A 15,000-nucleotide genomic window follows, 5' to 3' on the forward strand; every position below is an offset into this window, starting at 1 on the left:
CGCATAAAATCAGTGATATCTAGAAACACCTGACAGAGCACATAAGAACCCTGGGAGAACTCTTACTGTTAGTTTTCATTTAACGACAAAAACATCACAAGCAAACAAACCTGGAACACTGTATCGCCTTGGTCGTCTGGAATACTGAGAAATGACTCCTCCAGATCATGTGATACCGAAGACTCTATATTAGCAAGCCAACGGGACAACTTTTCTTGTAGGAGACTAAACTGTTCAAACTGCCTTAGTATGTCTCCACATGACTGCAGAGAATTTGACAAAAGATGACAAACATTTTCCCACAGTGACATCATGGATGATACTTGTTTTCTAATTCGCTCAGAGTCGTACTGGTCAGTTGACTTGTAAAGCTCTTCGGCTCGCTTTCGTATTTTCTCGAGCTGTGGCCTACGTATGTCAACTTCTCCAGCAATCGCCTTTTAAAACACAAATAAACAAATCATAAATTGAGGTAGTGCACTTAACAATGTTTACCTACTAAGTAATATTTTGTCTCAATTTAAAGCCTACTTTGTGATGTGGTCGACATGGTACCGTACCGTGTCTTTGGTTGGTTAAAATTCGTCATTTACTCAATAGCTTAAAATTTCAGCGTGTAAATGCAGCTTATTATGTATGGAGAACAAGAGTTTTTAAGTCTAAAAGCCCGAAACGCCCGTGCTGCATATTAATTCTGCGGCGTAAACAAACATTGCATTCTTAAACTAGTGAGTCTTTGACGTCATTTTCTTATCGATCCAGCTCTCTTCAGATTTTTAAATTAGTTAGTGGGGACCATTAAATAGAAAAAAAATAGTTAAAATAAACAGGTGTTTTTTTTTTAAATCAAGGGGTAAGATTTAAACCACTTAGTGTTTGGTTAAAGAAAAAGAAGAATTGATTTTTTGGTCATAGTGGCACTTTAAAATAGCCCATTTTCGATATATTAAAATAAAGTCCTAAACAAAAGACACCATCTTGAGGCTCTGGGGAATAAACTCATACAAATCCTCATATTTATTCCCCAGAGCCTCGAGATGCCTTTTGTTTAGGACTGAATTTTAATACATCGAAAGTGGTCTATTAATCTTCGAGAAGCGAAAAAGCTGCCGTTGGTTGTTCAAAATAAGATTAGTGTAAATCCAACGAAGACATTCAGAATATTTTTATATTAAAAGGGTTTCAGCGCTTAATGTTTATCGACCACCTAAACCATGATTTACAAAATTCAAAAGGGCAAACCTTCATGGCATTCAGTTCCCTTTCTAATTCATGAAGCGAAGTAGCCTTGGACTGAGGTCTCAGTATTTTTTCCTTCTCTCTCAACCAAACCATTAGGTTTTCAGTAAGTGAAGTGTACTCTTGCCAATCCTTTAGAGACAGTTCAAGTTGTTGCTGGTTTGTTGTGACAAGGTTTGTGATCATCATCCATCTTCTCGTTACTTTATCCAGTTCACTAGTGGCTTGGTTACCCAGACTTCCACGACATTCCCGAATAATCTGCTGACCAGTGGAAGAAAGAGCATTGTACCTTGGTCTTTGAGAGTTGATCTCTTTTTGGCACATCTATAAAGAATGAAATAAGGGGCGTTTCATTTTTAAGGTTTACGTTTTCGGAAAAACTGTTTAGTGAAACAGTGGTGGCTTAAGGCAGCACTGAGGTAAGAAAAGAAAATGCTTTGAAGTAACAAAACACACGCATTTTTCAACTTCAAGGGATGAGGGGGAAAGGGTAGGGAAATGTTCACGTCAAAACTGAACAGTCTGACACCTTAAAAGAGATGTAAACTTAATGTCTATTGACAGGAATCTGCCCTAGAAAAAACATAATAGCCACTAAAGGCGGCCTCGCATACCTTGACATGCTCAAAGTGAACTTTCATTTGTTGAATATTCGTGCAGGAAGGAACTGTGAATCCACTGTGAGCTTCAATTTTGTTCATCCAATCCATTAGCTCTTCAATCCTTCTTTGAAACTCTTTCAGCCGATCGACCTGCCTTCCGACTTGGTCTTTGTAGTCATCTGCTCGCCTAAGCACAGAACTCCAAAGTTGACGCACGTGAGAGATATTTTCATCTAAGTGTGACTTGTATCTGTTCACAAAATGTCACAAAGAGACTTCAGTGTAGATCACAATTGCAATAGGCCTTTTGCAGGACCTATATAGTCGTGTGTCTCTGGGACGATTGGGACGCAACCCCATTGACGCCTGCTGTGCAGACAATGTCCAACGAAGAAAATGGGGAAATGCTTGCGCTTTAAGGACGGTGCCTACTAATTAAAGATATTTTTGCCCCTGTGAGTGATTATGCAGGAAATGTAGATCTTAACAAGTGTTATTGAAACCCAAAAAGAAAATTGGAGGTAACCACGCATTTTTCAAAGATAACCATGAATAATATTTGTAAAAAGCTTTAAAATACAAAGCAATGTATGGCGTTCTTTCTCAAATTGAAGCTTAAGTATCTTTCAAAAATGCTTGGCTACCCCCAATTTTCTTTTTGGATACCAAGAGTACTTACGAAGATCTACTTTCTCCGGATAGTTTTAAACCGCGCAAAAATATCCCTGTATTAGTAAGCATCGGCGATAGGAAATCCGAGTATCTGGAGATGCGCAGAACGTATGCGCAATAACAATAGTAGGCACCGTCCTTAATATCGGTACAAAGTGACCCCCTAAAGCGTTTTCTTTGCAATGGCACTGGAACACTTACCTCCTACAAACAATTACCAAAGGAGTTGAGACACTGTTAATAACCGTACAACGCGTGTCATTCAAGTCAGCGCATACCCACCCCTCCTCTGCAGAGCAAAATTGTTTTGATCTCCACTTGGCATTCAAACTAAAGGGTATAAACATTGAATTGAGGGGAGGGAGGGGCGTTGCGACTTTTGTTTTGAACTGGAAAAGGGGTTTTAGTTAGACGAAGTGAATTTTCGATTCAGTGTCTCAACCTCTTCCTTGTGATACAATTGTAAACACAATATTCCAGGCAAAGCACAACAAAAGGTACATTCCTTGGCTCGCCCTCCCCGTCAAAGTACATTTGAAATGAACTACGAAACCGGAAAGAGAGTCACTTCCCTTTTTTTCCAACCTAACAAAAACTTGATATTTGTCAGCGCAAAGCGGTAACACGGCTTCATCGTGCATTTTTCGTTGCGATTAATCAAATGCACTCATTCTTTCACCGTGAACGCCAAATCTCCAAGAGCAGCTTGCAGTGTACAGCAAAACCTGGACCTAAAACTGTCCACAGTTCTGTGAACTTTTAACCCTCTTTATTACCAGCATTGCTTAAACTAGAAAACAAATCTTCACAATCTTGGACAACAATCTTTGACTCAACTGCACTAAAGCCATGTTCACACTCAACGTCAATTATGATCAACGGAAGTATAATTCAGGCAATCACACTCCATTCAATTTTATTCAATTATGGTTCTGCTCACATCTGCGAAAATTCAAATACAATAGGGTAACATCGCAGTGTGAGACAAAATGGCGCCGTATCGCGTGGCTGCCACGATCATCACCACCATGCTTGAGGCGAGGAGAGAACCAAGGATAACGTCTGAGAACAGAAGATGACAAATCCAAATCTTCGCTCCATAAAGCGATTAGAAGTTTCGTCTGCTCATATCACCACGTGTTCGCCATTCCGTTCAATTACGCACTATAATTACTTCACACAATCGAGACCTTATGTGAACACGGCTTAAGAAAACACAGATGGTTCACATGAATTTAAGGCCCACATTCGCTTAAAAGTCATTGCGGTCATTTGCCTTTGTTTTCAAAAGACGGCTTGTACAAATGCGTGATGCTAAAAAAAGATAATGGCTAATGGCTGAATGCACTTTGGCGAATCACGCGGAAAACAAGGTGTCAGCTATTTGGGTACTTTCGAGTTACACGAAATTCAGTCATGGTGCGCAATGACTTTTCGGCGAATGTGGGCATTTAAACTGGAAGAATAATCCACAGCACAACAAGTTCTAATCTAGCGACAGTTAAAGGATGTACTGATACTCAGTTAGGGTGGCGTACATGTAGGACGCAAATGAGACAAAAGCAACATGCGCAAACTCAGACCTTCAGCTATGACTACGAGTTTTCTGTACTGAGTACGCGCATTACGTTTAAAGAACGAAAATTTTTGAAATGCGCGTGCTCAGAACTGAGAACTCGTAAGTCCAATCTGATGGTCGCTAGTAACACCTTTTGACACAACAACTGTTGTTTGTGAAAGTGCTTGTGTAAAACGTGTAAACCAGCTCTTATCGCCAGCTGACATTGTACCTGCTATTCGTATTGTTATCCTGGTCAAGGTCCTCTGATTGTCGTAGAAGGGAGTCAAAATCATGCCGGTATCGCTCAAAATTCCTTTGAAAATCCTTAAAGCAAACGAAAGTTGTTATTAGCATCAGAGACTAAAAATGAAAGCAACAAATAGACCTTATTCATAAATGGCGGTCACATTTATAATTCTTTTGTCCACGTGCAAATTAGCCTACCAAGCCTCATTTTAGAGCAAGAATTCTTTTGAATTCACTGTATGGTATCGAGGCTTGGTAGGTTAATTTGCACTTCGACAAAAGAATTATAAATTGGCCGCCATTTATGAATAAGGTCTATAAGTATAGGAAATAGTATGAATGCGAGTCGTTTCTTGATTCATGGGTATGAGATTTTTTTTTTTTGAATTTTCAAAAATTTTTATTAGCTATTATATTTATTGGTCATTGACTAATCAGAAACGCGATATTATTTTGAGTATATAATAAATAAACCCTAATCCCCCAACCGCAACCCTTTACTCCACAATAGCCCTTTTCACGGTTAGTTTTTCTCATTTGCATTACAATATAATGTAGCATGTATGTGAGGCAATTTCAGGCTATTTTGTAGTTTTAACCTGAAATTGCCTCGCATCCAGGGTACATTACATTGTAATGCAAATGAGAAAAAACTAACCGTGAAAAGGGCTATTAGCCAGTAGCAAAAATATCATAATACTCTTTATTTGTCCTTCCAAAATTTTGCAAAGGAATTGTTTTTTTTTCTCTTGGGAGTTACTTTGGTCCCAAGAGAAACTCAGTGGAAACAAAGCTTACGCAAAAATTTGGAGGGACAAACAAAGAGTATTAATTATGGTATTTTTGATATTGGCTAATAAAAGGAAGCAAAATAATATAAAACAAACAACATATATATGTAATATGTAACATAAAACAAACAAGAGACAAGAATTTCCTCTGCTTACCAGACTTAACATTAACGTTGTAAGAATTCAAAACAGGGATCGTTAGGATAACTCCCTCGAATCTCATCACGGATACGAATAATCGAGATCACGTGACTTAGGATAAGAAAGAATTGATATATTTGGGCAGAGGCTGGTATTTTTCGTTACCTCTACTCTCTCAAGATCCACAGCTGTGTCAGTCTCATCAAAAGTTGTCTTATCGGTGGCGCCCAGAACAGTTTCCAGAACAGAACGAATTTTGACATGCCCTTGGTCAAATTCTTTCTGCCTTTTGATGGTCCTTTTGTTGTCGTCAATTGCTTTTGTTAGTCCTCCCCTAAATTCTGTGAACCGTTTTTCTAGTGGTGTAACCTGATCTTTCAGTTCTTGGAATTCCTTCTGAGGTAAAACCTCACGCTTCCCATCCAAATCGCTACGTAAGGATTCAAGTCTGCTATGAGACTCTTCAAGATCTTCAAATAATTCCTAAACAAAAAACAAATATGGTATTGAATAATAGAATACCACGCGCAAAACAGACAGACCAAGAAAAGACCACTCTTCCATTTAACAATAATTGTTGTCATTTTCATTGGGTAAAACATTTGCTCATTCAGTTTTTGAAATGAATCAACCACTGGAACGAAAGCACTCCTTTAAAGCAATGATGTCGTCGTCGTAAACGACAAGAAATACTTCACAACGTAAACTTTGAACAATAAGGAGCCGCTTTCTTACATTGTCAACGAGCGTATTTGAAAGGGTAAGTTAGGCCACTCTTGGAAAACACCTACTGATCACCGGTGAAGGCAGTTGATGGCGAAACTGTCCCTCATCTTGAAACCTGGGCAGTGTTCATAATCTCGGCTCGGACTACTCAAAATTGGTATTACTGTATTAACCAACAAACAAAACAAGAATGCACGGCAAATACAAAAATTGAAGCTCGACTGGCAAATTAATGTAATATTAACATCTAAAATACTCCAGGTGATTTTAGAATATATCTGACCTGCGCAATGGACATAAATAAAAGCCGCAGCTAGAAAGATCATAGCAGTTAGATAGGCAAGGAAGCCTGAAAATTGTAAGGCTCGAACAACTGCTCCAAATGGGGTTAAGTTTCTCATCTAACCACGACGATCTTTCTAATTTACATTCAATACTTCGTGTGTTACAAAACGCGACTCAAAAGTGAGAAAAACCTGCCTGGAGTTGATCCAGTCTCTCTGCGCTTTCCATTTCACTTCTATCATTAGCCTTTAATTCAGCCATATCAAGCCTGGCCACTAAGCTCTGTATGGTTTCTTGAAGTTGGGTGAATCCTTGAGTGGCTGAAATAAGCCTACGAACACCAATAATAATTTAGAAACAAACATCTAAGAGGATAAAAGAGACTTGCGTATGCAAGAATATGCAATAAAGCCACTGTAAGAAACACTCAGGTAGAAGCACATGACCTTGAAACCTGTAACTTGCAACTCTTTTCCTTGGAACAAAGATGGGGATTTTAGGATACCAGTTTTATGCCCAAATATGGACAAAAATAAGATCGAAGCGGCACGAGCGGGAAAATGCGCCAGCTACGTTACATCTAAATAAGGAAATTTTGGACTAAAAAGCTCCAGCTCTGAACCAGAGTTGAAGGCTTCAAAGGTCAAGAGCTTCTGGTTGAAAGCAGTAAGGGCATTCCTTACCCCTACAATACCACATTTTTTAGAAAGGGAATAAACTAGTTGTTGACAATGCAAATCCAAATATTGAAGCTTTTGTTAACTATTGTCTGAGGATTGCAACGACTTCTCCAGATCTACTTTCTAATTCTAAACTTCTTTCTCACCAGGTAGTTTTCTAAGCGATATACATTACGAAGGTAAACTGCACAAATGGACCTCTGTCATAATGGCGGCCAAACAAAATATTCTTTTGCTTTAATGCTAGTAAGCCTTTCTAGCCGCGCTACGACGAGCAAATTTCAAAAGAATTTTTGCTTCAAAATGAGGGCAGTAGGTCTAATCAACATAAATACAAAAGAATGTAACGGAGGTCGCCATTTATGAAAGTGGTTCACAGGAGAATTCCCTTTCCCTTCCCGACAACTGGAGATCGCGACGCCTTAAGAGTAACCGTGCCCCAAAAGAAATGAGGAATATTTACTCTTCATATTTAGTTTGCAGCTGTCCCTGAAGCGAAGAAAACTCTTGGTTGACATGATTTCTCAGGGGGGTGATGTGAGTACCAAAAGAAGGAACCTTCCGTCGGAGAGAGTCTGCAGTGGTATTGATTGAAGTGAGCCAATCATGATGAAGATTAAGGTCTTGCTGCATTTGCTGAAATTAACAACAACAAGAACAACAACTCTTAATTAAAGATAGTCTCCCTTTCATAAAGCCAGCAGGAATCAACTAAATTTTTCCACTGCCACCGAAAATTCAAAAAACCAAATCACCTGACAAACTGACAATTGTTGCAGCTGCTGAGATAGTGGGGCGTCGACTGTCACAGTCTCATTCAACACATCTGCTTGATTCTTAAGCCACTCAAGTAACTCGGAACACGACTTCTCAAACCTCTGCCACTTCAATGTAATGTCTTCCAGTTCCTTGTCTTTCTTGATGAGACGTGTAGAGACCAAGTTGAACCGCTCAGAGAGTGCAGTCATCTCATCGGTCAATCGCTTGGAAGCATCAGGGTCGCTGTTTTGGGCCCAGTCTGTCGCGAGTTCAGTCATTTCCTGAATTCTGCCGTTTATCTCGTTCATGTCTTCTTGCAGCGCCTTGAAACATCAATGAACATGGTACATTACAATATATCCATTCCTACTTTTCTGACCAGTTTCGATTGTTAAGGAGCACGCTTTTAGGATAAGGGTTAGAACTTTCGTATGCTGCTACATGTAATACTGAAGAACAAGGTTATCAATTGAGTCTGTTGGTGAAACTACTTGCTATACAACACGAATATTTAAAAGTTAAAAACACTCTAAAATACCATCGTTACATGCACTTAGAGCGGTTATAAAATGAGTGTCGTAAAACCAAAACCAAAGTAATTACTCTGGCCAATCAAAAAGCACGGAGACAATCCAGTAAACTTGTGTTGGCTAAGAAATTGCCTTTATTAACCATCGGTTAAATTTAGATGCCATCTTACTTTCAGCTGTTCAGCTTGAGTCTTCAGTTCTGGAATGTTTCCGGCAATAGTTATTCCCAGCTTCTGCTCAATATCATTCAGCGTGTTATTGATGTATTCTAAAGAGGCATCGTACTGCTTACACGCCTGAACAGAGCTCTCCAGCCACGTCTCATACTCGTCAATTTTTGTAATCAACTCCGACCATCTTTCCTCCACTCCCTCGATTGTCTCTTGTACTTCTTGTTGGTCAAACGCTTCATCGCCGCGTAAACGCCGTGCTGCTACAAGAACTGTTTCTACTGCTTCCTGTTGTGTGACCATGAAGCCTTTCATTGCCTATACAGGGATTGAAGGACACTGCGTGAAAAAGTCTAAGTTGCATTTCAATAGGCCATTTCCGAGTTCATGTCTGCCTCTTCTTGAAAGCGAGTCTAAGTGCGAAGTTTTTGTGATGGTAATTAGTTCTACTTTACATATGAATGAAAACTAATTTTCATAACAAAAACTTCGCACTTAGACTCGCTTTGAAGAGGAGGCAGACATGAACTCGGAAATGGCCTATTTATGTAATATTTGCAAAAGCGATGACGTCATCATCATTGCAACATTCAAGTAAACAGAGAACTTCAGCAGGGAACACGGCAAAGTCAAGGAAAACGTCGTTTAAATATATAAATTAGCGATATAATACGCACTTCGCGCCAGTTTGTTCCCCAAGTTCTCGTTCACGTCAGTCGTATTACGTGGGAGACGCATCCTGAGATTGTATTGGTATGAATAAGCTTAACGTAAGACTGAGAAACGTATGTTGTTGTAAATTCATCCCTTTTTTCGTTTTCCGGAATGAATATACTGTAGGTAACGACGCAGGTGCCACTTGAAATCTCGTTGCCCTTGCCGTTCTAAAAGCCTTGACGTTCTAAAAGGCTTAATCGTCCCGAAAATGGACAAGGATCTCATGGATATAAACACCAACCATAACTCTAAAAAAATGACCATTCTAAATCAGTTTATAGAACTAAATATTGCTATAGCAATAACATAAACGAAAGTTTAGACCTGATCACTGAAATGGGCTCTTAAACGAGAGTTTAACCTGGGGGACTCGTGGTGGGTATATCCATGAGATCTTTCCCCGAAAACGTGAAGACAACTTTCGGCTCCCAATGCGACATTTTTTTCGACTTATACTACTTCTGCAGCGTTACTCTTTTAATACTTACGCATCCAGAAGTGATTAAATTACTAAAAACAATAAAAAGGGCCTTACCACAGCTTGAAATTTATCCTTTGGTATTTCGGATTCACTTTTTAAATTATTTGCCGCTCCACATTGTCATTAATTAAGAGCTAGAGGTTCGATAAACGCGAACTATTGGTTGTAAATATGTTGCTATGGTGATACAGTTTAGCCCCAGCATTGTCCCAACAATAGGCCATTTCCGAGTTTAAGTCTGCCTCATCTTCAAAGCGAGTCTAAGTGCGAAGATTTTCTTATGAAAATTAGTTCTTAATCATATGAAAAGTAGAACTAATTACCATCACAAAAACTTCGCACTTAGACTCGCTTTGAAGAGGAGGCAGACATGAACTGGCCTATTCGCCTTTGATTTAACTACCTTAACGTCTTCCAAAGCAATCTCAAATTCTCTCTGAGTAACAATCCTCTGGAATCTGTTCAAAGCTTCTTCTTTCTGTCCGAACCATTCATTGATATTTCTTAGCTCAGTATAAAGCTTCTGAAAGTCAGCCCAGCGATTCAGAGCGTATTTCAACAGCTCCTCTCTGTCAGACAAAAGAGCGACCAGTTCCGTTTTCTGCGCGTTAAGACTCTGTACACCGTCAACCACACGAGCGATTGATGAATTCCGTCGTTCACCGAGAGACCGGTCGAGTCTTGTGTTAAGGTTATCCAGGATTCGCTGCCTGTTGTCAAGTTCCTGCCTTATAACCTGGTTCGACAATAAAAGACAACAATTATTTGAGCCCTGTCACCACTTAAACAAATGGTTTTCAGGATCAGCAACGCCTGATGAATGATTACACCACCAATGTAATGATTTGACTTGCGTCCTGTCTCAAAAATTAAAGGCACTTTTATCAAGCGTTGTTTACTTATCAGTTCTCTAAACTCTAAGAATTCCACTTAGACAAACACTGTAGTATGTTCCCGATAAAACAGTTACCGTCTCTTACATTATACTTTCGCATTTGTTCTTGAGCATCTTCAAAAGAGGCACTACTAAGCACCAAAACAGGTTTCTGTACTGTGTTCCTGGCACCTTCAAACCACTCCTCCAGCAGCTCTACATCCCCAATGCACCTTGCTAATAACAGATCTGACTGTGCTCCGAGCAATTCCTCTTCGCGGTCTTCCAGTAATGAACACAGGTCACACCAGTTTGTATCAAGTGAGGCTTGACTCTCTTCCAAATCTTCGATATTTCCTCGCGCTTCCTGTTCCAGTTGAGATGCAATCTGGTCAAGTCGTTCCTTGATTGACTTATGACTTTCGACTTCTCTTTGATAATGCTAAAGACGAGCAAACAGAGGGTCCGAAATAAGGGTCATTCCACGACTATTCAATATTCATTCCCATGATTAAAAGAAAAAAAAATTGCATGCTTGACAATACACTTTAACAACAACAAACATCTTGTTCAAGCCGGTATTTTTCAGGCTTTTTATAGTCACTTTTGAAAGAATTTAGTATTTAAATACATCATAGGCAGAATGTGATGTAAATTGAGAACTAAACCCTAAATACGCGATGTAGGCGATCTTCGCTACGTTTGCTTGAATATGTAGACAATTCGAGAAAAAAACTCCATAATTCAGAGTTTAGTGAAGAAAGTAAAGCGAATTTATTTTCGTGATAGAGAAGGGTGGAAAAAGACCTACACAGCAAAACTTTCAAATGGTCGTGCGAAGTAGGTGACGGGTTGGACCAAAGTACTCGGCGGTCTATCGCCGGTAGCCACCTTCTATTGAAACCACTGTAGTCACTCGTGTTGTTTTGAAAGTTCTCAAATTGCACTCGCCTACAACTCATGCAATTTTGACAACTTTTAAAACATTACTTGTGCCCATAAACCACGAATTGCGCTCGCGTTCATTTCCTATAAATATAATCAACTTACTCTCAAATGCTCCAACTGCCCTTCCACCATATCTAAGCTGTCATCAGAGATGATATTTCTGATAAGCCCCAGTACAGAGCTGAGCCAGTCCAGCATGTCATCCATACCAGTCTGATATTCTCGCCACAATTGCAGCGTTCGCTCAAGACGCTGACGCTCCCCCCGGATCTCCTGACGGAGAGCGCGCCACCTTTCCCGAAACTGGTTTAGAGATGCCTGGACGTCTGCGTTTGCTATAGAGACATGAAGAAATGGATAGCTATTCTAACGATAAATGAATGAAGGGGTAGTTTCTAAAGAAACTGTGGTGCTGCGTCGGTGGTGAAGTAGTATACAAAAATTTGGTTTATCAACGGAGTTGATAATGTAAATTGGCCACCGTACAGAGATTCTAAAAGCTGACGTTTCGAGCGTTAGCCCTTCGTCAGAGCGAATCCAAATTTTAGAATCTCTGTACGGTGGCCAATTTACATTATCAACTCCGTTGATAAACCAACTTTTTGTATTCTAACGATAATTGAGAGATTTAGCAACACGTTCACGTAAAACGCGAACGGCAAAAGTGACCACGTGACCATGATTTTCCCGCCATTTTCCACGTTTGCCGGCTGCCGCTTCTACGTGAAAGTAGACATTTTCGCGTTTGCAGTTGTTTCCAGAAAAAAAATACCCCACAACCATTTTCCGGTAGGCCAAAGGAGGACAAATTAGGTGTCGTGGTTATAGATAGTTCATAACTGACTCCTTGCCGCAATTTTCTTCATGAACTCTCGTTGACTCTCCGCTGTTGATTGACAAAACAGCTTCATCGCAACTATCAAACTTAACTATCAAACTTTGGCGGATAAGGATTTTCATTTTATATAGCGTCTTTTTCTACAAACAATGTTCAAAAAGACTCCGAGTTTTCTTTGCTTTTTAGTAATTAAATACTCCAGTTACGGTTGCCGTGGGTCACGCGAAGCAACCTTCACAACCTTCTTTCTATTTTACGTGAAACGTGAAACGGCAAGCTAATGTTCGTCGTTTTACGTAAACGTGATGCTAATAAAGAACCGTGCAATTACCCATCAGCCTTCAGAGGGCTCTTACCTGTCGCGGTCAGCACCTGCTCGGCTTCATACACCAATCCGTCCTTACTCGGTTGGCGTTCGGAAAATTTTCGGTCCACTTCACGGTATTTTATTAATTTCATAAACACAGCGTCAATGTTATTCTCGGGCATCTCTCTGGCAACGGTGAACGATTTTTGAATCATGTTGTCCATCCAATTGTTAAACTTTCTTGCAGACTCTTCAAAGGACTGCCATTGAATCAACACCGATTGGAAATATTCGGCATTCTCTTCGCAAACTTCGCACATGCTGTCAGCAATCTTCGTAACATCTTCGTACTTCGGGCTCCCAACATTACTGTCCAGACCATCTGCGCCTTGTGCTGCGTACTGTCGCATCATGTCCACTTTAGATTTGTGGCTCTGAACGCTGCGACAAAATACCTAGAGAAGAAAACAATGGAGATAACGACAAAGAAGGAAGCAGAAGAGAGTCACAAAAATGCCATTTTAAAAAAACTGAAAAATAAATCGCACTCTTTGTTGATAAGATTGATCTTTACACAGATTGACTGTACCTGAAACTGTTTTAACCTATCCTTCAATGCTTCCATTGTGGGAGGCAAGTTCTCATCACTAACAAGTTCGTGAAACGCTTTCTCCTGGGAGGTCAACCACTCAGAAAACTCCCTAAGTTCCTCTTCATACTGATTCATCTTAGTCTTGGGGGATTTCTTATCCCCGCTGGGAGGTGTCTTCAATTCCCGCACAGGAGACTCACGCACAGGAGTCGTCGGTTTGCTACTTGGAGTACTTGGAGTACTTGGTTTTTTCTCCTCCCCAGGGGATGAAGCCAACACTGGATGTTCCCTTTCGGGAATGATTGCTTCCACCACAGAAACTTTGGAAGGCGCTTGAGGCTCTGAAGCTATGACACCTAATGCTCTCAGTTTCCGTTTCCTACTCTCTAATACCGCTCGTATTCTATGCCACCTTTTGTTGAGGTCTGACAGACGTGCCTTCTTGTGTGGACTGGCGCCCTTAGAAGACTCTTCATTCAAGAAATCATGAAGAGAGTCTTGAACCACAGAGTGGCTTTGCAGAAACTGTTGACAGAAGAATGAAAAGATATCTACTAAACAAAACAATTCAGTTGGTTCAGTTAATTTCGAAGCGAAAAATATTTAATCAATTTATGTATCTCATGGACACGAATACGAAGCAATGCTGCAGTCTGTCTCCCGTAAAAGAGCAAAGACAATGAATAAAATAATAGATGTTGATATTGGGTCTTAGAGATTTCAGCATCAGTAACGAAACATACCTCAAAGTATACTAACTCCATTTCTTGCTCATCCTCATTAAAAGGACCCAGATCTTTTACAAATTCTTCCACGTCACCAATAAGCTGACACCAATCCTGTAGCTTTCCCTCAAAGTCCCGTCGATAGAGCAGAGCAGTTTCCACCTTCACCATTTTTTCTAGCGCTGACCGCAATTCCTGTTGTCTAGTTAAGACCAGCTTTGTTACGCCTTTCATTAAGCTGTTTAGATCCGAAACGTGCTGACTCAGATCTTTGTCATCTCTTGCAGGTGAAGAAAGACGACGGGAAGCAGAATCCAAATTTTTCTTGGATTTTGTGAGGTTCTTTATTAGGCCCTTTCAAGAAAATAAAAAGAAACCCAATTCAGTTTTCAAATGGCACTAAAACATTAGATATGTATACGTTGCGGTAATTGCTTTGATAAGGAAAACACGACAGTTTTCAGTTTGAATGATACAGATTACACGAAATGATCCTGCGGAAATTGTCAGTTTAACAGATATGTTTGGGTAGATAGGTCTACCACCTTCAGTGTGAATAGGAGATAAATTGCCGCTGCAATACGAATAGATTTTCAAAAACTATGACAAGAATTAGGATGATTTCTAATACAGTGGAACCTCCGGTTGCGACCACCTCTCGTTGGCGACCACCTCTCCTCTGCGACCACTTTTCCAAAATACCAAAAGTGTCCAACTAAAATAACTATATTTGGAACCTCTTGTAAACGACCACCTCTCGTAGGAGACCGCGACCACTTTTAGAGCTAATAGTTTGAAGTGCAACCACTTGACAGGTAATAGAGCGGAAATTGGATCGTAAGGCGTTGTAACATAATCGCATTCCTCGGTAGCACAAGAGAAGGAAATTTCTCAATGGGAAGAACCGGATTTTTGTCTGGAAATCAAATTTCTGCATGAATAAAACATGCACATACACTGGATTCTATCAGTCGTAAAAGAGACGACCTTAAATGATTTCTAACTACAGAAAATTAGGACTCTTTTCCTGATTGTTCTCTCAAAAACTCTGTTTTCACTTGAACACCTCGCACGATCGTACGACAAACCAATACAAGACGTACGGACTCTTCT

General features: G+C 40.0%; 1 protein-coding gene across 1 annotated transcript in view; it reads right to left on the reverse strand.

Moving 5' to 3' along the window:
- Positions 1 to 15,000, reverse strand: part of LOC137985032 (nesprin-1-like) — a 98,855-nt gene that overhangs the window by 7,520 nt on the left and 76,335 nt on the right. The window contains exons 52-66 of the mRNA XM_068832455.1: positions 13,906 to 14,241; positions 13,160 to 13,687; positions 12,620 to 13,025; positions 11,528 to 11,760; positions 10,584 to 10,919; positions 10,007 to 10,339; positions 8,406 to 8,723; positions 7,702 to 8,028; positions 7,410 to 7,582; positions 6,462 to 6,597; positions 5,421 to 5,738; positions 4,307 to 4,401; positions 1,857 to 2,094; positions 1,243 to 1,566; positions 111 to 437 (exon numbers count right to left, since the gene is read on the reverse strand). Coding sequence (XP_068688556.1) covers positions 111 to 437; positions 1,243 to 1,566; positions 1,857 to 2,094; positions 4,307 to 4,401; positions 5,421 to 5,738; positions 6,462 to 6,597; positions 7,410 to 7,582; positions 7,702 to 8,028; positions 8,406 to 8,723; positions 10,007 to 10,339; positions 10,584 to 10,919; positions 11,528 to 11,760; positions 12,620 to 13,025; positions 13,160 to 13,687; positions 13,906 to 14,241 — 4,428 coding nt within the window. The remainder of the gene's footprint in view (positions 1 to 110; positions 438 to 1,242; positions 1,567 to 1,856; positions 2,095 to 4,306; positions 4,402 to 5,420; positions 5,739 to 6,461; positions 6,598 to 7,409; positions 7,583 to 7,701; positions 8,029 to 8,405; positions 8,724 to 10,006; positions 10,340 to 10,583; positions 10,920 to 11,527; positions 11,761 to 12,619; positions 13,026 to 13,159; positions 13,688 to 13,905; positions 14,242 to 15,000) is intronic.

This window comes from Montipora foliosa, chromosome 14 (assembly GCF_036669935.1).
Source record: "Montipora foliosa isolate CH-2021 chromosome 14, ASM3666993v2, whole genome shotgun sequence".
Classification (NCBI taxonomy): domain Eukaryota; kingdom Metazoa; phylum Cnidaria; class Anthozoa; order Scleractinia; family Acroporidae; genus Montipora; species Montipora foliosa.